This window comes from Vicia villosa, linkage group LG6 (genome assembly GCF_029867415.1).
Source record: "Vicia villosa cultivar HV-30 ecotype Madison, WI linkage group LG6, Vvil1.0, whole genome shotgun sequence".
NCBI lineage: Eukaryota > Viridiplantae > Streptophyta > Magnoliopsida > Fabales > Fabaceae > Vicia > Vicia villosa.
In genome coordinates this window covers 22,543,731-22,569,404 of record NC_081185.1, presented here as the reverse complement: position 1 = coordinate 22,569,404, position 25,674 = coordinate 22,543,731, and the positions used below count along the sequence as shown (strand labels likewise).

At 31.2% G+C, this 25,674-nt stretch overlaps 2 protein-coding genes across 6 annotated transcripts; one reads left to right on the top strand and one right to left on the bottom strand.

Annotated features, from left to right (window-relative positions):
• The first annotated feature begins 1,474 nt into the window (after window positions 1-1,474).
• On the top strand, window positions 1,475-6,679 carry LOC131611329 (uncharacterized). Its single transcript, XM_058883375.1, has 4 exons — window positions 1,475-1,764; window positions 3,889-3,935; window positions 4,762-4,824; window positions 5,100-6,679. Exons 1-4 carry the CDS (start codon window positions 1,488-1,490, stop codon window positions 5,295-5,297), a joined length of 585 nt encoding a protein of 194 aa, XP_058739358.1. The 5' UTR covers window positions 1,475-1,487; the 3' UTR covers window positions 5,298-6,679.
• A 10,382-nt stretch (window positions 6,680-17,061) lies between these two features.
• LOC131608988 (dol-P-Man:Man(6)GlcNAc(2)-PP-Dol alpha-1,2-mannosyltransferase-like) lies at window positions 17,062-22,228 on the bottom strand. Of its 5 annotated transcripts, none has more exons than XM_058880601.1 (8): window positions 22,008-22,228; window positions 21,367-21,459; window positions 19,293-20,953; window positions 19,094-19,193; window positions 18,894-19,008; window positions 18,675-18,813; window positions 18,036-18,156; window positions 17,062-17,630 (listed from the first exon to the last, which is right to left on the bottom strand). In XM_058880601.1, the coding sequence occupies exons 7-8, from the start codon at window positions 18,050-18,052 to the stop codon at window positions 17,189-17,191; spliced, it is 459 nt and encodes a 152-aa protein (XP_058736584.1). In that variant the 5' UTR covers window positions 18,053-18,156; window positions 18,675-18,813; window positions 18,894-19,008; window positions 19,094-19,193; window positions 19,293-20,953; window positions 21,367-21,459; window positions 22,008-22,228; the 3' UTR covers window positions 17,062-17,188. The 5 variants fall into 5 exon arrangements, with proteins under 5 accessions (XP_058736584.1, XP_058736585.1, XP_058736581.1 ...); XM_058880602.1 differs by having other exon boundaries at window positions 18,894-18,953; XM_058880598.1 differs by having other exon boundaries at window positions 18,894-19,193; window positions 19,293-19,389; window positions 20,804-20,953.
• Window positions 22,229-25,674: the final 3,446 nt, after the last annotated feature.

Here is a 25,674-nt window from a genome sequence, read left to right as displayed (position 1 = left end):
ATACTCAAAAATAGAAACAGATCAAACATGCAATAAATACCGAAAGTGATTAGTATATATTTTTCCATCCAAATCCAACCGTCAAGAATAAAAATGTACTTAATTATGTTTATGTGTTGGATACTTTGGTTCGGATTCAGTTTACCCAAAAACATTGATCCGATTTTGGTCTAGAAAAACAACCCATCACTATTCGGTACAATTTCAATTTATTCAATTACTATTTCGGTTTAATTCTCGAAAAAGTATATGTTCGAATCAGACCGGACCAAAAATAGTTTTATCCTTATGTACGACAAACTATTATATATTGCAATACTTTTGACTTAGTGGTTGAATGAATGATGATAGTTTTATGCTAGGGCGGCTTCTAGTTTCATCTTTTCAATTTGACTAATTGATTCATCTTTTCATTTTTTAATATCATGATGACCATAGTGTATTACTTTACTTTGATCATCAATGACATATATATGCTTTTAATTATAAAAGTATATCATTGGACTTAAAAGAAAAGTCTATTGATTTCTTAAATTATCTTTGATAAATTAATTGATCAAAATATCAAGCTTAATCTCCACTTTACTAAGGTTTTTTTTTCATTAAACAGATTTCTATTAATTTTTTTTTATCTTTCCTCGTCTACTCTTTCTTTTGTTGGATAAGTTAAATAAAAATTGAATAATGCAATTTGGAAAAATTAGGAAGTTCTTTTTGAATTTCCTTGAAATAGGTATCCTAAAAAATGAGAGGAAATGGATGGGTGCTATTAAGGGTGGAAATAGGTTAAGCTATGTTAAATTTTAGAAGATTTGAGTTTGATTTATGATAAATTGAAAAGGTTTGAGTCTGGTCTATAATCAATTATATTTTTTTTCCTGATCTGGCTTTTTTAAAAGTTGGGTCTGGCCTGAAAACCTAATTAAAAGCTTATTTCTCATTAAGGTTTTTAATTAATTCACATTACTTAAGAAGCCTTATAGGACGACCTATTTAACATTCACTAATGCAAAAAGATTAATATAATTTTAAAATTCACACCCAATATACTAAAAACGGGTGTAAATGAGAAATACGATGGCAATCTTGTAAATAAAGTATCATTTTAAACATTATCAGGTAATAAATTACACCCAATTTTTTAAAACCGGGTTTAAATTTAAAATATTATTATAATCAAATCTCAATTACTCCCTTTAAACCAAAAAAAGGTGTAAATTCATATAAATTTAAAATATTTATTTAATTTTATAACTCAAAATATATAATCTATATGGTATAATAATAAATAAGTTAAATATTATTAACTAAATATTAATGAATCTAAATTTATTAGATGAATAAAATAATCTAATCATATATACTAACAAATTTATTAGACTAAATAAAATAATCTAATTCATAGTATTGAACAAAACTCTCGTTCTACACTCAGTTTTCAACAGACTCTCTTCTAAACCCAGTGTTTTCAACAAATTTAACTAAAAATGGAATCGAAGAACAAAGTCGTATTAGAATTGTTTCTGTTTGTTTCCGCGCTCAGTGCACGAAACCTAGGTTTTCTAGCTTCCCAAAATCGAGGGAACCCTGTTTCAGTTCATTTCCTTCACCAAAACCCTAAATACGAAAAGAACTTACCATTTTTGATCCCCTTGCACCTTGCTTCATCTTCCATTTCTTCATCCTTCGTACCTTCTTCTATTCACACCTATTTCTTATGCTTCACACCGGCGAGCCAGTTAGCCAAGCTGCTCATCGTTAGAGGTAGAATCTCTTCGCTATGTTTCTGTAGATATGATTTACAAATTTCCATTTGTTCATGAATTTTGCTATTGTTGCATAAATTGAATCAAATTAGTTTTCCATTTGATATGATTTGAGATTTTTCATCAATCACTGACTCTGTACTGTTTGATATTTTTGAATTTGGTGTATTGATTTGTGAACCTTTAGACTGCTTGTTATGAATGAATCTATCTTCGAATTTTGATGTTCATTTTGAAGTAGTAATTCTTGCAATAGAATGTTAGAAAAAGAAATGGTTTAATTGATTCCTTACTTTGTAAAACCGACACCTCTGAAAGAAGGTATGTTTGGGTTAGTTTCGGAAATTGTCTCCGACATTTGTGATTACATTTAATTTATTCATTTTTCAAATTTTTATGGGTGTCAACATGTCAGTGTTGCTGTCGTTTTTGCGATGTCCGTGCTTCATAGACCCCTTATATATTTATTGAACCGGAGGAAAGCTATTATTGAGAGAAATATGAAATGTCTCAGTTTTATAAAATTTCTTGTTTATTGTGGTCTAGTCAAGTTGAATGTAGTTTGTGTTCCATACAAAAAAAGGCTCGTAGAAACATCATAACTTGATTGCAGCTAGTGTTTTCTTTAGATTCCCATTGTATGATTCGACTTGAGATTATGCTAGATTCCTATTGCATTTTTCAAATTCCCTTGCCTCATCCGTTTGCACTAGCTTTTAGATTTATGAAGAAACTGTATATTTTGGAAAGAGGAGGTTTAGAAATTAGTATATGAAATGAATTTTAAATTTGTTTTACATTGAAGTTTAATCTAATGCCCTACTATTTTTACAAGGAGGGGGTCTTCTACTACGTGCTATCAATATAGCAAGTGTCAAGTTGTGTTAACTGGCATTGAGCCCTAGAAATCCGAAAACAACTGGGATGAAATAGGCTCAAAACGACATTGCGTTATTATAAAATCTGTGCAATCCCACATCAGTAGTAGGTGTTAGAGGAACATTCAAAGCCACCAATATTGAAAATAGATGAAAAAATTAGGCATGATACCCACACATTTTTTCTCTCATTCCATTTGAAAATTCTAATAACAAAAAGCCTAGTTTCTAAGGCTCTTGTCTCCCATCCAATTTTCCATACATGGACGACGCCTTTGCTAGATCTATTCCCGAGGTAAATTCCCATTGCTTATATAACTTTTCACTGGTTCTCAATCCATCAAATCTTATTGTAACTTCAGAAACGAATCTAGATGCAAATATTTGTTGATTTTAATATTAGAATATGGATATCCTAACTCACTACATGCTTGGAATGTGAAATTAGATGTTTTTGCATTCAAATTAATGGTAGAGCTTTTTCATGCTGTTTAACAATCATGTGAAATTCGACACATGAGATAAACATGAGCCTGATCCTAAATTTCTCGCCGAGGCCAAAGCTAGTATAAACCAGTCTATAGGAGATGCTCAGCAATCTTCCCAGCCTCTCAAGAAACAATAGTAGGTTGGTGTCCTTAGATTTCTTGGTGGTATACATGAGTTGCTCTATTTATCTTAGGAAGGCGAGGGGAGAATGGGGATGAAGGGAGAAGGTCCTGAATTGTGTGCTGATCACGCTTCTGTTATGAAGTTTGCACACAATCCATCATGTGCTCAACTTATATTTTCAATATGTTAGTTTTGTATCATTTTATTTATACATTTCAGTTCTGAATATTTTTCATAAGTTTTTGTTGAAAAAAGTTTTAGCATCCTACTGAAGATGTAATGCATGAGGGTGTTCTGTGGAGTTCAAATGTAGTCTCAGTATTTTGTTACCGACAATTTAAGTGACCGAAAGGTTGATTTAAAAATGGTGGTAAGATTTTTGGAAGCGAAAAAAAAAGATTGCGAGGACCACTTATAATTGTTAGTCGACGTGTGGTTTTGGTTTATTTTACAAAGGCTTTCATGTGGTATAGTAAAACACAGAAACCACGTGACTTGTACTATATAGTATTCAAAATATCTAAATATATATATTTTTGTCTCATATATATTGTTGTTCTGTTCCTTTTCAGTTGGAGACTTATGTTGAAATTGTAATTCCTAAGCTAATCATATTTATAATCTTTTCCCAGGTACAAATCAAATAAATTTATGGACAAGTATTGTATTGAAGATTGAAGTAAGATAATGTTGTCTTGAAATTTACATGATTTGTTGTTTCTGCTGTTATACTTAATTTTTATTTTTGTATGATAAATATGAAGCCAGTGGTGTTTATGATGATGTTGAAAATCATAGTGCCCATATGACATGCACTACCTTAGCCTTGTAGGCCTGTCTTTTTCTTTCTTGATTAAGATACTAAATTTGTGACTGTCTTTCCTTATACTTTGGTTGGTATAACTTATAGTTTGGTTTTGAAACATGTCATATAGATGTTCATGTCACTGTTAGACAATATCAGTTCATGGTTTTTTTTGTCATTTTAGTAAATTATTGTCTCCTAGTATTACTTTTGTTCTTTGCAAATTGCAATGAACCAGATGCACCTTTCTTGGCAAATGTTAGTTAGTTTGCTAGCTATTAAAATTTAGATGAATTATGAAGAGAAGTTTGATATTATAAATACATTTTATATGCTAAAAAATGGAACAACATTTCATTACTATTAAAAAAGTACTACTTAATCACCATAAAGTATGATATTTGTGAAACTTGAAATTCTCGATCACATGCATAGTAGAAAATGGAGCTAGAAATATTGTCATTAACTTTGGGTGATCATTAGTTAGCCAAAGGCAGAACAATAATAGAGAAAGAATACAATAAGGTAAGGTGTGTCTATTTGTCTAAGAATCATTTCTAAATGCTTAAGCTCATTATAAAATAATCTAATGATGCATGAGACATGCATCCAATGAGAAGTCAAAAGAAGTGCTTAGAGTTAGGTGAATATGACTAAAGCTAATTATGTGTTTTATTTTGTTTCAATGGCGTCGGCTCAGGTGCTGCCGAACAACTCTGCTTCGTCTCGGAAGCAAGAGCATGTGGAAGCTGGCAAGCGTCGGGTATGTGTTTGATTTTGATTTTGTTCGAGATTCTGATTATAGAGTTAGGGGTAGTAGTTTTGTGATTGTTTATGTGATGCATTGTTGGATAATGGGGGTTTATATATGTTAATCTTCATTTCCTCTGATAGTTTATGCCTTTTAGCATTATTAATTTGTTATGTTTTTGGATGTAAAAATTTGTCATACACGTGAGTTTCAATTTTCAAAGTTTATATTCTATTATTGTTTTCCTTTTTTTTCTTTCATAGTGAGTAACTATTTGGGTTTTACAGCTGGAGGAGTTTCGTAAAAAGAAAGCCGATGAGCGGGTCAAGAAGGCTACATCTTCTGGCTCTGTGCCAAATTCTGATGCATGCCATTGGAATAGCTTTCGGGTAATCCGGATAAACCGACATGGTTACACCGCGGTGTTGCATTCCTACACAGCATGCCATTTAGACTATGTCATCCGTGTCGTCGTGAAAAGATAAGTCATACATACTTACTCTATTATGTAATGTTTCAAAGTTCTCATACACTTCACTAGTTAGTCATAAGAGCAAAGATTGGTTATGACATGTTTTCATGGTGCTAAGCATGAAGAATTTTCTACTTTAGAACAGGTGGGTTTCACTAGTTATGGTTTAAGCATTTCTTTCTTGGTGTCGATTGTATGATGTTTTGGTGCTTCACTTTTCCTATTTTTTTCCCGATGAATCTGCTCAATTTATTAGATACATTGGTATTTGTAGCTGTTAAATGATTTGGTCATTGGGGATATCTGTAATCTATAGGATTGGTGCAAATGTCTTGAAAGACAGATGTAGTTTATTCTAAGTCCCGTGTTAGTGGGTTTCTAATTTGCAGTATCATAGTTGTCTGTATGGATACAAATCAGTCTCCTGCTTTTTTTTATAATGATTTACTTTTTGTTTTCATAGAGAAGTATCATCAATCAATTAAAATCAGAAATGGAGAACTTACAGCAAGAGATCAAAGCACAATTGGTATGTGCAACACTCCCTATCTATTTGCATAACCATTTTGGAGTTCAAAGCACAACTGGTATGTGCAACACTCCCTATCAGAAATGGAGAACTTACAGCAAGAGATCAAAGCACAACTTGACAAAAATCTATTTTGATATTTTCGTCCGTAAAACCGAACACAATTAGTTGAAGCACACTTGGAGTGATTTTGTGGATCCCTTTATAAGAAGAGATTATTTTAGTAGTGTCTGACCTGATCAATATGATTTATGACTTGGTGACTGCATTGACAATAAATTTGTCGTGTATTTGCTTCAGATATCAATGCCCCTTGTACTTCTGAACATATATGTTTCATGTGAATTATATTTTTAATCCATGAGATTGTTAACTAGCCAAACCGTACTATGCTCTTGTTTGTACATACAGTCTGCAAGGAATGCTGATGTCCCAGTAATATTTGATGCTGGGGGAATCGATGCACCAATTCCACAAGAATTACTGGATTGTGTTGATATTTTTAGTCCTAATGAAAGTGAACTTGGTCGCCTTACAGGAATGCCAACCGAAAGTTTTGAAGACATTACGCAGGCTGCTCTGAAATGCCATGAATGGGTAAGTTCAAGTAGTACCGTAGGGATAGAGCAGTGGAACTAAGACAATGTGTGGAATTGGTGGAGTAGTCATTGGAACACAACAAGCTTGTTCGGCCTCTTCTTAACTTCAGGCTTTTGAGTTAGATGGTTTTTGTGAATTTGTTTGGACTTCATGTAAAATATATGATTTTGTTAGTTGTTCTTTGCTTCAAATATCTAATCAGTTTTGTTAGTTGTTGCCAACTAATGAATACATTTATGGGTTGTATGTTGATATACTTTTCTTGATTAATACATAATTCTCCCTTATTTTTTTGTGTAAGATTTTATAGTATTTAAAATATTATTCTTAGTACAAGAAATAAGAAGAAATGAGATAACTAAAATTAGGTGTATTCTAGCATATGAAATAGGGTGTAAATGAAATTAAATATAATATAATTTGTTCATTCATAAAGGGTGTAACTAAGAACGTATTTACACCTGATTTTTATTAAAACAGGGTGTAATTAAGAACGTATTTACACCTGATTTTTATTAAAATAGGGTGTAATTAAAACGTAATTACGCCCAATTACACCCGATTTTTATTAAAATAGGGTGTAATTAAAACGTAACTACGCCAAATTACACCCGATTTTTATTAAAACAGGGTGTAATTAAAACGTAACTACGCCAAATTACACCCGATTTTTATTAAAAAAGGGTGTAATTAAAAACGTAATTACACCCGTTTTTTATTAAAACAGGGTGTAATTAAAAACGTAATTACGCCCAATTACACCCGATTTTTGTTAAAATAGGGTGTGATTAAAAACGTAATTACGCTCAATTACACCCGATTTTTATTAAAACAGAGTGTAATTAAAAACGTAATTACGTCCAATTACACCCGATTTTTGTTAAAACAGGGTGTAACGTAGAACGTATTTACACCCGATATTTTTAAAATAGGGAGTAATTACGAACGTATTTACACCCGTTTTAAACGGGTGTAAATTCGTTATACATTTCTCACCCTGTGGATATACACCCGATTTTTATTAAAAATAATGGGTGTAAATTTAATAAAAAGTGGGTGTAAATTAACATTTTTGTACTAGTGATTTGTTCTAATATGTATACATATATAAGTCAGCCTTAGCTTTTTTTCCCTAATATATACATATATATATATATATATATATATATATATATATATATATATATATATATATATATATATATATATATATATAGGTCAACCTATTTAGCCTATTTTTAATATATATATATATATATATATATATATATATATATATATATATATAAGTCGGCCTATAAGGCTTTATAGACATTTTTAATAGCTTAAATCTGACCTATTTAAATAAATAGGGTTTTATAAAAGCTTAAGTCTGACCTTTTTATTAAATAAGCCGAGTCTGGTTTACCCTTAAACCCATATAGGTCGGTCTGGCATATTTCCACCCTAGTAGCTATCTTTATTTGTTTTAATGGGCTTGGTTAGCAAAAAGCTCTAGGATCAAACCACTTCACTAATAAAAGTAAGGTCAAATACTATTTTCCACTTATATTGTATTCGAAGTTTTGTCCCTTTATCTTTTAAATAAATTATTTGATCTCTTAACTTTTCAAAATCTATCACGTAGATATTTTCGTCTATTCTGTTAATCAAAGTTAATTTATAAGATCATGTGACACTACTAAGATGTCACATAGCTTAGACTAATTTTATGATTGGTTTAGGGACGGAAAATTCTATCGCTAATTTTTCTTTTAGGTTTTGATTAAGGATGTTCATCTTCTTCTCCAATTTTGCTTGCACTATTTTTAAGGGTTCACTGCCTATGCAACATCTTCCAAACTATCAATATTGAATGCATATTTACAGAAGAATCAATGCTTTATTATTGAAATTACAATATTTTAATTATTTTCCTATTTCAAAATCAACACCCTCCAATTAATTTCAATTTCAATTCATTTTCATAGGCCACACCATTTTCATTACCATTATTCTGGACATAGTCATCCTGCTTCAAGTTACTCTTGTGAATACCACACTTCTTTGCTTTGGCATCCTCCCACCACCATCTTCCCATTTCTATTAAAGGAACATCTTCAACTTAAGAGTATTTTAATAGTGTAAACAACCATATTTTAACAGTGTAAACAAATTTTAAAAAATCAAATTTTATTTAAATACGAGAAAACCTTTCTTGGTCCCCGACCCAAAGGACATGAAAGCAACTTTCAATGTATAATAATGATGTGGTATACATCGCAAGTATACGAATCACGTCAGAGTAATACAAAAGATTATCATTTCCACATAGACCAAATGTCAATCTATCAATTTCTATTAATAAGTTGTTTATCTAAGGCGGATCAAATCAATAATTGAGAACATGTAATGAAAGAAAATAAAGAGATATGTAAATTCAGATAAAAAGACATACTTGAATGTAATTCACATCAGCCGGATAATACTCTAATAGTTTCTAAGTAGAACTACTTATGGGGCAATATTTTCTACTCTAAAAAAGAATCAACTTACGGGAACTTGTCTCTTTCGCGTACTAAGAACCAAACTTACCCTCTAATTAATGTCTTTTATTGTCACTTATAAAAGGTGCTTATTGCGTTAAAGTAGTAAGCCTATTTTTAAGAAATTGATTTCCTGGCTTAGTAGACATTTGTTTTAACTTGGAATATATAACTTAAAAGATGTTCATGGCTTTCTCTCAATGAACCGGATTTCAAACCTACTAACGCGTTAGAAAATAGTTTCAAAATCGTTTTCTAAAAGCGTTAAAGATTCCTAATTAACTAGACAAAATGCTTTCTCCCTTTTTGAACATTTAAAAACTAACTAAGTTTAAATTTGAAAATTGGACAGCTTTTGATCCTACCCAAAACATTTTAGTACAAAAAACTTGTGTTAAAAATCAAAACAGCCCCTAAAGTATTTATATAGATACAATATACGGAGTACTATTGTGACTATGAACCTTACATTCTAACCCTTAAAAGTTTAGCCAAACATGGAAACGGAAACGGGCATGTTAGAGTAGATCATGGTAAAATAGAAATAAAGACAATTAAGATAGTAAATAAACTAAAACTTAGAACAAGACGAATAACAAGTAAAATACGAAAACTTTAAATATGGAACCTACTCCAAATCGGAGGCTTTATTCTTGTACAACTGAAAGTAAACTTGACTTGAATGAAAATGGCGGCAAGATTAAAAATAAAGTGCTCCAACCTAATAACACTAATGTGCAATAATCTCTCGAGGTGAAGAATTATCACTTTTACAAATGGTAAGTATAGGCTTAGTGTTTTCAACTAAGTTGGATGATCAAATATGAAACGAAAACTCCTATTTATAGAGGAACTTCAAAATAGGGTTTCACAAGAGTGCCCTCCAACTTCTTTTCGGAGGGATGACCATTTGCAAAAATGGCGGCCGCCACCCATGCTCGGCACCCGCCTGTAATACGGTGAACTGACTTTTTTGAAATGTTGCGGTAAGCAAGAGTCGCCACCGACTTTTATTTTATCCAATTAGGAAAGACTAAAAGAACAGAAAAATACCTTTTTAAAGAGATTTTGAGTTCGGGGGGTAGGTTATACAAAGGGAAGGTTTAAAGCACCCTTTGTATCCATGGTTATCCATCGGCTCTTAATTGCTTAGCTCACATTTGAATTGTTTGAAATGTTTGAAGTATCGTGCGTGTTTAAGAAAATGTTTGAATAAGAACTTTAGCTTGTAAATAAGCGTAGTCTTTTTGAAAAGATTATTTGAAAAGAAGTGAGAAAAGATTTTGAAATTTGAATTTGAAACAGAGCTAGCAATTAAAAAAGCAATTACCCTTAAGTTAGAAGAATTGTTCTTTTAGCTTTTCAGGGTGAAATGGTCTATCCATACCATGAGAGGGCATGAAGTCTTTCAATTGGATGTTAAGGGTCATCGAGAAAGTATCGTTTGCCATAAAATTGTCCCTACCATAAAAGGGGTAGGTAGTCTTTAGGGAATGATAGAATAGTCATTTAATATTTTTAGGCATCATACGAGGATACCTTAGCAACTGGGACAATCATCTTTTACCGAGGCAACTTCGAGGGACTAGATGATTTTCAATCTCTTTAGGCAACCTTGATTTAGGTATCCTCGGAATCGAGGGACTTGACTATTTAAAGGCAACAATAATTAATAAGGCAACATGCAACAAGAGTAACAAGGCAACAAGAGGAATTACCCTAAAGGTGTGTGTGTGGCACAATCACGTGGTTAAGTTCGATGATATTTATCTTGTAAATTAGTGATCTATGTTTAATTCATGGTTTATCACTCCATAGGATTACTAACCACGCAGTTTAAAATTGCAGAAATTAAAGGCAAAAAAATATAAACTTCTACGTTATTACAATAAACACCTGCGGGGAAAGGGAAATAAAAGAAAATAAGAGGGATGAACAATTTAATTTAATTATCTTGAGCCTTGATCTTCCTCGAACCCTTGACCAGCTCTGAAAATTAAGAGGAAATTAATAGTGGTGAGTGCGTTACAAATTCAACAAACTCTATTTTGGGCAAAGGCAAAATAAGAATTAAAATGATATTTAAACAAAAAAAAGAGTTAGAACTTAGCTTTTTGATCTGATGGCGCGTGACTGAAGGATCTTGGTTAATCCTGAAAATTAGCCACGAAGAAGAAAAATGTTAGTGCATTAAAGATCTCAACAATTATAATGTAACATATCAAAAATTAAAATTGTAACAATTTAGGCAAACAAATGAATAGGCAAAACCCCCAAATGGGGAGCAAGTTAACCAGGGTTAATGGGCAACACCTACCAGTAAACCTAAGACTATTAGGATTTATAAATGAATCGAGGTTAACAAAACAAAAAAATTAATTGATTAAAAGTATATACAAAAATAATAATTTTAATTGTTAAGAATAATTATTTTTAATGTTTATGAGAAAAATCGAGTGTTTCGATTAAAAATAAATAACTTAGTACGAAATTATTATAAAAACTAATTTATTAAATAATTAAGAAAAAATAAAAAATAATTATAATAAAAGAAACAAGGAGAAGAGATAAACAAAAGTATTTAAAATGTAAATAAAAAAATTGAAAAAAAAAGACTTAGCTCGGGATTCTGTGTGGCTGTTCCCTGTGGGTGTATGGTGAGAAAGTGACCAGCAAAATTGTTTGGCCAAAACAAGGTTAATGGCCAAAGAAAGTACCTGCAAAAAAGATAGTAATAATAATAATAATAATAATAATAATAATAATAATAATAATAATAATAATAATAATAATAATAATAATAATAACATAAGAAAAGAATCGGGGTTTAGAAAATTAAATTATAAACAAAATTACGAATAACCAAGATTTGGCCAAATACCAAAAGGTTTTTGGCCAAATATTAATAATCTTGATTTGGCTAAATACCAAAACGTTTTTGGCCAAAAAAACAATAAGTTTTTGGCCAAAAAACCAATTGGGGTACCATCCACTTGGTCAATCCATAGAAAACATGTTCATAAACCAACACAATGTTACCGTTAAGAAAACAAATGGAAAAATAGAAAAGTGATTAAAATAAAATAAAAAATATATAAAAACGTGATTATAAATCAAATAAAATAAGAACAAGAAACTACAATTTTTTTTTTAAAATATGAAAATAGAAATTAAATCAAATAAAATAGAAAAAAGAGGAATTTGCGATTTTGAGGGTCGAAATCCTTTAGAATTCTAATCTAAACGAGTATTGTTCTACGATTTTTTTCTGAACTTCTGGAAAAAATTCAGAGAAAATCGACCAAATCATGAATTAGGTTAGAAGAAAAATAATTATAGTAAAACTATGGACCAAATCAAAACCCAAAAATCAATTAGTTTTAATTTTAAAAAAAATTAAATCAAACTAATTTAATAAGATTGACTTGTTCCCTAAGTTATAAAAAGTGCTAAAAATAGGACAAATAAGATTAAAAACTTATTTTTTTTTGGATTTTTTGAATATTTTATGATTTTTGGTGATTTTTTTACTAAAAATGCATAAAAAGTTAAAATTGCTTATTTAAAAAATGCCTATTTAATTAATACGAAAATTAAAAATAAAATGATAAAAAATATTTTTTTAATATAAATGAAAATAAAATTAAAACTATAGTTAGAAACAAATAAAAGAAAAAGCGTTAGAAGTGAGATTTGAACTCGAGACTTTGTACTTGCAAGTCTTACCTCCTTACCAATTACGCTATATTATTTGTTTGAAATAAAAACCAATTGAAAGTGTATGAAGCATGGGAAAACATTTTGCTATTTATTAAAATATAAATAATTTAAGAGTAAATTATTATATTTTATAATAGACTTAAAATTGAATATTTATAAAATTCAAGATGTCAATGTGAATGACCTCAAAATTTTATAAAAAAATCCAATTTTAAAATAATTTGAATATTTGAATATGGTGGGCAAATTTTGGGGTATGACAGTGTCACCTTTGAAAAATGGTGAGATCGTTGGGACGTGGCAGTTGTCTCTTGGGTGAAGGTAGACACATCATGGCGTCTCCTAGAGCGGCCGCCATGTTGAACGCTATGAGTACCACTTTGCTGAAAAACTTGGTTTCTTGGCCTCTAAACTGTGTTTCTTCAAGAAGAGGTCCAAATGAGCAAAGCACTTGAAAGTAAGACAAAAAAAAAACATAACACAAGAAAACAACACTAAAAAACTACAAGAAACATGTGTAATTTGAGTCAAATATGTAGCGTGTTTCAGTGTTATCAAATAACATATATATTTAGAAATTATTTCATTAGTTAACAATTGCTTAAGGCTTTGTTTGGGAGTTTGGAGGGGAAATGAGGGGAGTGATTTGGAAAATAGAAAGGATTGAGTGAAAAGAATAGAAATATTTTGGATATGAGGTTTTGGGGGGTTTGGTTTTAATCATATATAACACTAAAAACCCCATAATATGGATGAACTCAAAAATTTTATTGAAGGAGGATTTTGGAGGGCTTATTTTGGAGGGATTTTGGAAGTATTACTCCAAGAATTACCGTGTCCAAAGAGAATGGTTTAGTTAGAATGTCATTTAACGGTTTCTATGTTTCTGAGCTCGGGTTTAAATGAACAAAAAGTATAAAGATATAAATAGGAAAATAAATATATTTTTCGGATAGAATAACCTATCAGGCATGAATATACACTACTCGTCACAAACTTAAACCTATCGATCAGTTGTACTTAACCTACGATACTCGTCATTATCATCACATATCTCTCACATTGGTGTTCATGTCTGAAGCACCAACGAGACGTATCACAACTGAGGTTATCTCTAACGCAAAGTTGCGAGAATATCTGTATTCTCGCATCGGCGATCTCTCGCGGAAACTCAAACACGAAAGCATTAAGCTTTGATACAAAGTGATTGTTAGCTATAAATCCATCTCTACAGTCTAGAAGATAACAAAAGTCTATACCTAATTAGAATTTATGAGGTATCTCTCTACAACAATACAAATCCCAAACATAAATGCAAAAAGATTAGGAAAGATAACAATAACGATTAGTAAAGCAAGTTTTATACAACGCCGTGAGCGATAAATATACATATTTTCAGAGTAAATATACAAACAAAACCCAACAAAAGAGAAATACGCAAAGAGGAAAAAAAGAAAACCAAACATCTCTGATTAATGAGAAATTCACCTCCGATCATCCAAATGCATGACTTGATTGTTGTTTTCTAAGCTAATTCAACCAAAGAATGTTGGTTAATGTGAAAGAAAACTAAATATCCTGAGTTGAAAAAGGGACCAGGATAAGCCAGCTGACCGGGCTAAGCGGGACCGCGTTGAGCCAACTCATAGGGCTAAGCCCGCTTGCAAATTCTGTAACACCCCATATTTTCCATTAATTAATTTAATTAGAGTTTAAAATATTTAATTGGAATTAATTGAAATTTCGGAATCTGGTGATTTAATTGAGAAAATTATGAGAATAAGGTAATTGGACCAGTGTGACAATTAGTAAAGGGGAGGTGTTAATTACTTGGTCTTTTACTAAGTTATGCTATTTTCATAAAATAAAGGAAATTGGGAGAAAGAGGGAATAGAGAAGCCAAAAGAGAAGAAGAGGAGATTTGAAGAACACGTGAAAGTGCAGAAGCAGAGGAAGAATCCAAGAATTTGGCTAAGGTAAGGGGGGACTAATTCCGATTATCATCTATTATGGGTTGATGAATGATAGGATTGATTAGTATGTTAGTTCTTTCCAATTGTATGTGTTATAGGTTTTAGGGTTTTGGGATTTTTAGAGTCAAATTGATGATTGTGATGCAATTGGATGTTTGTGGTTTATAATTGATGTTAGGTAGACTCTTTACATGATAGAAATGTGTTAGATTATGGTATTTGACTCTGTTTTCATATGGCTTTCATTTTGGGTACGAAATGGTGATGTCGGAGGAGTAGAGTTGTTATCAAAAGTAATTTTTTTGGTGCAGACTGCTCGTAACCCGTTACGGTAACCGATTACGATGTACGTGAATTTCTAAAAAAATTGTGTTTTGGGACTGGTAACCCGTTACGGTAACCGGTTACACTGCAACTTTGAAAAATATATTTTTTTTAAATTCATATTTTGCAAACTGTAAGTCTGTTTTGAGCGCGGTTTTGTACGTTGGAAAGATAATTGAATTTTCTATCTATTAAGTTGGTGTAATGAGCAGTGACTTGATTTTATTTGAAAATCCCGATTTAATTATTTTGGTGAAGTTATACATTGTGTGCGTATATTGTTAAATGTGACAATGTAGTAATGCGGGGATGATATGATTGAGTTGTTAATTATTGTGATTGTTGTGATGATGCATGATTGATTATTGAATAATGTTGAGACATGTACATATTGAGTTCGGTGTTGATAACTGTGAGTTACGTTGAGATGAAATTATCATCGTATCGGTGATGATGGTGAGTATGTTAGATGTTTTGCATGCATTCATAATCATTTTTTGTGGCCAAATCCCGGTGATGTTTTGGATAAGTGGATGGCATAATTCCCATTGTGTGGAATTAATGCTGGCAGGGCCGTATCTCGGTGATGTTTAGATCGGTCTGATGGATTAATCCCATGATGAATTGGTACCACATGCATAGTAATAACATGATTGGAGAATTTCCAGTGTTATTTCTTAGTGGTGTGATTGATTATAATTGGTGTTGTTGATGGCAATTTACTAAGATTTTTTTCATTAAACAGATGCCTTTTAATTTTTTATCTTTCCTCGCCTAATTTTTCTTTTGTTGGATAAGTTAAATAAAAGATGAATAATGCAATTTTAAAAAATTAGAAAATTCTTTGTGAATTTCCTTGAAATATAAATGGTATCAATGGAACCAAGGCTCCAGTAGGATAAGAGAGAACGACGTCACATCTCCACCTAAAATTTAGCTGTTAGGTAAGTTGGTTATCTCTCATATAAATTTAACATTCCACTCATTCATATACAATGTGGGACTTCAACAACTCACACTTGCACCAAACATTATTCCCCATATCCTATAATGGGATCCAACACCGTATCGAGCTTCAGCTCCCCCAATAAGCTGAACCACGACTCTAATATCATTATTGGAGAGTCTAGGAGAATCGGGAGCACCAATAAAACTATTGCCTTAGGATCACAAGAGAGGGAGACGCCGCATCTCAACCCAAAATCTTGGGTTGAGACGCGACATCTCCGTCTAGCGTAATCATGAAGCAGTGGTCTCATTACCGTTGCAACTTATGTATCGGCAAAATAAGTTTTTTTTTGGTAGTGAAAAGTTGTAAATATAGCAAGGATGTAAATATAATATCACATGTTTCTTTGTGAACATGCGATAATATTGATTCAATTATTACAAGAATCGAATATAAATGAATAAATAAAACATAACGCTATGATAAAAAGCAATACATCGAAATATATTTAATTACATCTAACTCCAATAGGAAAGTTTAGCTAATCATTGTCATGTGATGATGTGTTAGCTTTACAAAAGAAATGGATGAGGATAAATAACATCAAGAACAATCTCTCGAACTCGTATACAAATCCACCTCGAGCCTTTCGAAAATGTTTTATATGTCAAAATCTTAGCCACTTTCTGTCTCTCTAAATGAATTAGTGTATAAGTATACATTAATCAAATAGAGTATTGCATTTACAACAAATCAAAATTTGATTTATCATCTTTTTCTCAATGATAATCATAAGATTGACCTTAGATGCAACATTTTGACAAACTACTTACTATCATGCAAGTACACTATGAGAAATACTCGAATTTTCTGCGGATTTTAGCTGAATTTCCGCAGGAAACACGTTACCTGCGGATTTTCTTGCGGTTTCTTGTCCCCAGCTAAAACCTTCGTGGGTAATAATATTGGCAGCAAATTCCGCAGGTAAATCCGCAGCTAAGTCCGCAGCAAATATTCCGCAGGTAAATCCGCAGAAAATTTGAAACTAAAAAAATTGTTTTTCTTGAAATATTATTAATTTTATACTAAAATAACCATAATATAAAAATTAAAATTTAATTTAAAATACTTTGAATTTAAATAAGACAAATTCAAATTCATAGAACAACTTGTTAATATATATATTATCCACTATAATGATATTTTTTTCTTTGGTGTATAGTGGTGCCATTAGATAAGACAAATTCAAATTCATAGAACAACTTGTTACTATAATAATATATCCTAGTTCCTACCCAACCTATCCAAATGCTTCTGGTGCTTCACTTCAGCTGCCTTATTAGCAGCTTCCCTTTTCTGTGCCCTCATTGCCCGTCTTCCTGTCATAACTTTTGGAGACTCTTGTTCTTTCTTCTTTGGCTCACGCGATGAACTTGCTCCTGAATCCTGGAAGCTTGGTCGATGGACCGGCCGAGCTTCTTGACGCCCAGCCCTTACAAAATCGTTGTCTCCCCATCTACGGTTGCCAAGCCGGACATTTGCTGAAGCACCATAGTAATCCTCATTGTCATCTAGATCATCATCAGCTTCTTCATACTGATAATAATAGTCTTCTATCTCATAGATATCTTCTTCAACAACTGGACGCTCTTCAACAGCTAAAGGCTTGAACCACTTGGCCCGAAGTAGGAGGCAAACACTTTCATCGAACATGTAATCTTGAATACTGCCAAGCATAAAAGGTCATGCAGTTAGCACACAATTTCAAGGTCATGCAGTTAGCACACAATTTCAGTCACTTCTCTAAATTAAGCACGCATTAAGATTATTGTCAAAGAGAAATTGAGATGTCAAAAAGGAAAATAATGCAACATTTAACCTATAAAGTGGTATAATAGGGACAAGAAATTGAGTAGTTTGACAATTCTAATTATTCAGAAAGCTTTATGGAGTCCAAAACCAATTTAAAAATTTTAATTGTGGCAAAGTTTTAATGATTCATCCCAGCAAACAAGATTTTAATGATTCTAATAAGATTTTAAAGCATTTTATAATTATGAGTTAGAAATATAAACGTGATCAACATATTTAATAGAAATTAATTATCATTTCTAAAACTAATATATTATACCTTCTAAAGAGTAACATTAACAGGATTTTTCTTCCTTGAATCAACAGTAAACCGGATCAGTTATCGCCTAGATCTCAACTAGAAAATTTCAATATTCTGAACATTTTCCAGATCAACATATCTGTCCATATCAACAATGTAAGCATACCCATTGTTAAGAATCTGCCACCATGTTAACTGATTAACAATGAATCAGTACTAGATTTTTGAATCATAATAGAGAAGCATTTCATATATAAATAACACATCTCTTAGAATTTGGATTAAAAGCCTAGCATAACCTCACAAAAGTGGATTTTGAAGATATCTTTTATTCAAGTGCAGTTAGTTTTCTTAATCTCAAAAAAAGTGAATTTCCATTAAATGAGAGGTATTTTAGGAAAGCGTCATTCAAAAAAAGTAAAACTAGTAAAGTTTAAGACTACCAAATATGAATACTTTTTTTGCTTGTATTTGAGACTAGAAGGAGTATTTAAGACTACCAAATTTAAGACTAAGATCCTGTTATACCAATTATAATCTTGGGAAAAATAAGAGGGCATAAGAAATAAAGCAAATAGACACTCTGTCAACTACACCAATAAAATTATAAGTAGAGAGAAAGAGAGGAACCAAAGCCATCAAAAGTTTGATCCTCACCATTTGCTACATCGTCGTGGTGCTCTAAAAGCTTGTAAATCTCTATAGGAGCTGAGTAACCATGAATCAGAGAAAATGTACGAGCATGAGAGGAATATAATATAATGCTCAGAACCACCAGCCTCAGAAATTTGGCTACCTGCATTAGTTAGAGTCAGATTCAGAAAGTACTTATTAATTCCATATTATCATATATATATAAAGAAATTGATAACTCACCTTCACTATTATAGAAGTGTCAAATGAATCATACTTGTCACGGAAAAGATCAGGAAAGCTCTTAATGACAGCAGAAGCAGCAATACAAATAAGTGGATATATTGGATAAAGGAACCTGGGTATAGGAAGAAAGATGCACCAAAAATATCCACAGTTGAATTACCACATTCAATGATATGTTCTTTGATAGAGGAGCTTACCAGAAACAGTTTCCAAATTCCAATTGAACAGTCTTTGAGTCCATATTAGCTTTAAGGTTTAAACTCTAAAACTCCATTGGTGTTCATTAGCTCAACAACGCTTAATAAACGTATTATAAGAAACAAAATCAGGTTTCACAGAGAGCTGAACAGGAAGATCCCTAAAAAGCGTGTTAACATGTTTTTAACAGTCATATACCTCCAATAGCAAACGGTTGTTGTACAATTGTTCCACCTAGAGGAACTCCATAAATCTGACAACGGACATAGTCTGAGACAACCTGACAATATGCAGCCTGGAAAAAGAAATAAATTACTTAATTATTGTTAAAAGTTCAAGTAATTCACTCAATAAATAAATAAGTAGAGTTTTTTAACAATAGATTTTGAATAACCTTAGAGGGTGTTCAATCCAGTCCATTGTTATATTTACAATGAACACTAATCAATTTTCATAGATAATAAAAAAGATCACTACACATACCGTTGATGTATCAAGAATCATCAAGAATGAATAATATTTGTAAAGAGATGGATGGAAGGGGTTACCTTTAGTTGAGAAATGCAAAGTTTAAGGTAGCAGTAGAGAGAAACAGCGACACAGTGAGAGTGAAATTGAAAAACCGTTTTTTCATCACAGAGGAACTATTAATGTTGAAACAGTTGACATTCCAACGATTAGTGACGAAATGTTTGAGATTCGATCGATTGATGCTGAACCATTCGAGGTGCAGAAGATTCTATGATAAATATTGTTTAAGAAACTACAAAGATTCTTTAAATATTTCCTATTTCTAGAAATTGTTGAGAAGTTTATCCAAAGTACACAACTAAAAGATTCATGCTGATACACAAATGGTCATCGGCACAAGCAACTCAGCTAATAGAGTCTTAATTTCAAATAAACTAATAGTCTCAAGAGCACCATGACATGTATAAACCATGAAATTAAACCAAGGCAGCCATATGTTTCATTCACAAGTCAGCAGCATATACAATCAAGTTCATATCAAGGGAATATGTATTCAATCCAAACACATTGCAATTCAAAAAAAAAGGGGAAGCGCCTGCAGTTAACATAACAGGGGTTTTACCGATTTTTCTGTGACTTCTGAACCTTCTATTGAACAAGCACCTTGTGTTATTACTTGTGAATGAGCTGGCTATTGCTATTGTTCTTAAACCTTGATTAGATTAATTGTACAATAGTTTCAATTCTAGATTTTGTGATATCTGTAGCTATGTTAGTATTTGTCTATAAGTTTCTGGAAGACTCTCTTAACCTCAAGTTTCATTATATTTGTAGAAAGGAATAGAGATAAGTATCACTTTAATCTCAATTTATTTATTCAAATATGAATATATCAGAATGGTAAAACAAACTACCTCACAATATCAATCTCCCCTTTCTAATATAAAGAAATACAAGAACATTTAGGCAATGCTAACTAAGAATAGGTTCTATTACACAAATAAATTAAACCCATTTAGCTATGAGAGACATGCCACCAACGCCAAGAAATACACCCATATAAGATTTCAATTGAAGTTTAATACTACTCTGCATCCTCTTACTCATGAAATCAGCAGCAAGATCAACAAAAGCCATATAAATTAAAAGACCAGCTGATGCTCCATTAAGCAATCCAACAGTAATTAGTGTTTTTGGACTATTCTCTTTGTAACTACTAGACACTGTATTTTAATTACCTGAAGAATGCTACCACCAAGACCCATGCCTTCAAACAATTGATGAGTGCAAAGTGCAGCAACTAAACCTTTTATTGAGCATGTGTTACTCGAGGCTCCTAGGGAAAGTCCTATCACCACCGAATGAACTACGATTCCAAGTTCTAATACCTGCGTTCGGACAAGATCACACGAGTTAGAGTTAAGTAAATTTTGATAAAAAATTGTTGGTTTCTTAGTATTATTGTCTCTTTGCTTTTTGTGACACTTGTGTGATAATTTTCTGTAGCTGCCACTGCGAGTACTGTCTTGTGCATCACACAATCGCTTGCTGCTTCCCCATACTCTCTTACACTTCTTTACGAAATTCATCTCTATAGTTTGTTTGTATATATCAAGAGAGTTTAGTTTAGAGTTTAGTTTGTATATATTTCCTTGATTAAAGTTGTTGTACGGACACAAGTCCCTGACATACTTTTAATATACACACTAGTGAGTCCTTTACACCCTCTCACCTTCAAATTAACCAAATGAATGCAAGAAACCAACATGGAAATGAATAACCAACATGAATAAGACCTTACGTGTTAATTGCGACTGAAAAACCTTCTTTCTACAAGCAATCAAAGCAAAAGGTGGTGATTTCCTTGAACCTCCTGTTTCGGGTAGCAAGAAGCCTGCAGAAGATGGACCTATAACTGTCAGGTCATTTAAAATTGCAGATGGAAATGATAGAATGAGTAGAGGTTATTGTTTAAATAGAGCAGAATCATTTCCAATGAACACGACAACTAAGTTGACCCAAAGTTGCAAGCAATCCTTTCTCCCTTTCAACCACATCAGAGTTTATGAGTGCCAATTCTTCCAGACCATTATTCACTGCCATACCAAGAGCCTTAAGCCCTTCACCAGTTACAAGACAACACTTTGAAGCCTAAGACTAAAATAATTTCAACAAACACCTTGTTTACAAAAATCACATAAGTTTATATTCAACCTAACTTAAAATCATCTAATTTCAGAAATGAATAGGAACAAATTTACCACATCAGAAAAACAGGAACAAAACCCTAGCTATGGAAACTGAAACTCTTGTAACATTCATGATTTCAATTGATTTTTTAGCTTAAGCCATAACTTGATAGCACTGGTATTTCTTACTAAAGTGTGAAGATGCAGTGATGGGACTCCGAGGAACGAAATGTATATAATGTCAAGAGAATACCTGAGTTGAAGTGTGAAGATGAAGAAGACCACAACGATAGGCTCCGACGAGATTGCGGCAATAGAACACCGACGAAGATGCGGGGATGGCAACAGAACACGGTTGAACAAAGAGAAGAACGAAGTGATTTTTAGGTGTTTGAAGTTGAGTAGCTACAACGTGAGAATGAGTGAGTGGTGGTTTCTTAGGTTTTTGAATATTGTTTAAACGTGAGAGTGAGTAATTTGTTGAACAAATCAATGTAACAAAAAAAAGAGCTTAGAGGTTCACATAGTGCAGTTATTTGATTTGAAACGTGGGTTCGATTCCCATCAAGTTAAACTTTTACAATTTTATTTTTTAAAATATAAATTTCCATCAAATTAAATTTTTACAATTTTATTTTTTAAAAACTTTCATACCTATTATTTTTTGAGCTTAAAGGTGCTGCACTATCAGTGTAAATTTTTTTGAGCTTACACGATCAATACATCACAACCCTTAAAAATAAATACTTTATATTTAATTAAAAGAAAAAGTCAAATTTTTATATAATTTAAAGGTTTAGATTTCACTGACAGTCTAAAACTGCTTTACACTGTCAGTGTATTTTCATTAAATCCTTAGTTTTTTATAAAACAATCCTATTATTAAAATATAATAAGTTGAAAAATTAAATATATATATATATATATATATATATATATATATATATATATAATTCAAAATCTACATACCATTTATTTATTTTATTAAAAATTAAGATTAAAATTAAAAATAAAAATTAACTAAAATATATTATAAAAATAATTAATAACATAAAAAAAATTAAGATAAAAAAAAGTAAAATTAAACTAAATAAAAAACCACTATAAATAAAATTAATAAAATAATGATAAATTTTTTAAAATGTTGAAATATACTAAATCCGCAGGTAAAACCGCAGGAAATTTTCCTGCGGAATTACCTGCGGATTTTGTATTACTGGTTTTAATAAAAGTTAATATTTCCTGCGAAATTACCTGCGGATTTAGTATCGTGGTTTAATTTTATATAAAATATATTTTCGCAGCAAAATCCGCAGGAAAATTTCCTGCGGAATTTCTCTTATAGTTAAATGTTTTGGAAGAAATATATATTCCGCAGCAATATCCGCAGGAATACCTGCGGAATTTTCTGCAAAATTCTTATCCGCAGCAGAATTTATTTTATTTAATAAAATGGCAGGAAATTCCGCAGGTATATATGCGGAAAAAATTCCGCAGGAAATTCCGCAGGTAATCCGTGTATTTCTAGTAGTAGTACTTGATTGATTTTTCAAAACCTAGACGAATTTTAATTTATACACCAAACAAACAAACCAGACCATGTTCAATCAACATCATTGACTTATTATCCTAGGATTTTAAACTTAAGAATCAAATGCAACTATCTAAAATGAAAAGCAAAATAGCATTGTGTTTCATATCAATTTCAGAAACTATATTTTTTAATCTATCAATCTTACTTTTTCTTCTTTCATTTCTGCAAAATATCTATTGGAGATGAACAAACTTAATAAAATATTAAAAATTAATAAACATAATTAGTTATAAATGATCTATTGTATAAGTAAATAAACTCTTAAACAATTTTTTTTCGTGTTTGTAAATTTCAGAAGTTAACATATATGAATTGGTGAATGACACACAGTGTCATTTAAATGATATTTAAGAGAGACATATCACTATTGGCTCAAGAGCATAATTAGTTTCTCAAGGTAAGTGAGACATATCAATATTTGGATCTGATATTATTTGATGTAATGGTCATTTATCAATGAAATTTTATTCCAATATTAGAATTTTAATATAAAAACTCATAGGTAGTCTTGAGTTTTGATCCAACTTTTATAGTATTTTTAATTTCACGCTCTGTAACTCAAGTCTCCATTGGTGCACTAGATCAAGCTTATATTAATTCAGATTTTATTTATCATTGCTTTACTATTATTTATCATGATTTCTTCTATCAAAATTGTTATGTTTGTGTTATTCCTCGCCATGAGTTAGTAGTCTTTTAGGGACTAAGGGTCAAGAACTCTATCTATCGATTATCCGTATGACTTATCTTAAATCGATTACGATAACTCTATCATTTTTATTTTAAAATCTGAGTTTCAATTCAAACCTTGCAATGAAAGTAGGAGTGTTCTAAGGCATTTACCGTAATATGAAAGGATATGTGTGAATGGCCGATAGTTGTTTTTAAACAGTTGAATCTGTAACACCATTCTAAAACCCTGCGATTTTCACGAATAATTTAAATAAATTAAATAAACGTAAAACAACAGCAAGGATGTCAAATCTTCACATACACTCATGTTCCCAATTATCTCTGCTGCGTTACACGGGTTGCAACATAATAACATCTTAAATACTACTAATTTAATTCAGTTCAAAACTTCGCAGCGGAATATATATATATATATATATATATATATATATATATATATATATATATATATATATATATATATATATATATATATGGGGACGACTCAAGTGAGAACACTTGGTTAGTATGAGAAATGAGAATAATGAATCACGACCATTAAATTTTGATTTGTTGATTTTAATGAACTAGATTGGTTTCTCTTTCTATGTTAATTTAAAATAAATATTAAGGATCGTAGAAAGAGAAACCAATCCAACCCATTAAAATTAACAAATCAAAATTTAATGATCGTGATTTATTGTTCTCATTTCTTATAATAACCAAGTGTTTTCACTTGAGTCGTCCCATATATATATATATATATATATATATATATATATATATATATATATATATATATATATATATATATATATATATATATATATAAAATATAAGTCTCAAAAACTCCAATTAATTTTTATCTACCGAAAAAGTGTAGTTCAACCATCAAAACATCATAAAACGAAACAGAATAAACAATTCGGAATTAATACATAAACTCTAAAATAACTTAACATATATATATATATATATATATATATATATATATATATATATATATATATATATATATATATATATATATATATATACACAACAATAACACCAATCTGTCACACTTAACTTCAAAAGACAAACATCTTTCAAATACATCACTTACCACAAATATTGTGCAATGCCACCAATAATGAAATGCAACTTCACTAGACTCAATACATGTGGTACCAAAAACATCACTGATGATTTAGTCATTGTTATTCTCCAAAGATCCCCACCATAGGATCGATTCCTTCTTGGAATCGGAGTACATAACAAATTGCACTTAATCCACACTATGGTATTAAGGCCATCACTGGACCGAGTCCTTTAAGCTTCATTCGATTATCATCCTACAAAACATCACTGGACTATTCGTCCTGACAAATGCTATGAATGCATGATGCGGAACAACACATAAATTACGACCACGGCTAGTCAAAACGCATCATCATCCATTAATAATCATCATGTTCTCTTCACATACCTCATACACATACATCATAGTCAATACAACATAATTTTATTATAACATACACCAAACAAATCTCCTCAAGATATAATCATTACATTTCATACAGTAAAGCACACATATTGTTAGTTCAGCATAAAATCTTGTCACTTAATCATGAAACAATCACTAGATAATCACATTATATACTTCATATTATTT

What these genes read in the sequence shown, in the direction of transcription:
- LOC131611329 (XM_058883375.1), top strand. Translation starts at nt 1,488, where the DNA reads ATGGAATCGAAGAACAAAGTCGTATTAGAATTGTTTCTGTTTGTTTCC. An exon ending in CAAGCTGCTCATCGTTAGAG is followed by an intron (nt 1,765 to 3,888) that starts GTAGAATCTCTT and finishes ATCTTTTCCCAG; the next exon opens with GTACAAATCAAATAAATTTA. An exon ending in TGGAAGCTGGCAAGCGTCGG is followed by an intron (nt 4,825 to 5,099) that starts GTATGTGTTTGA and finishes TGGGTTTTACAG; the next exon opens with CTGGAGGAGTTTCGTAAAAA.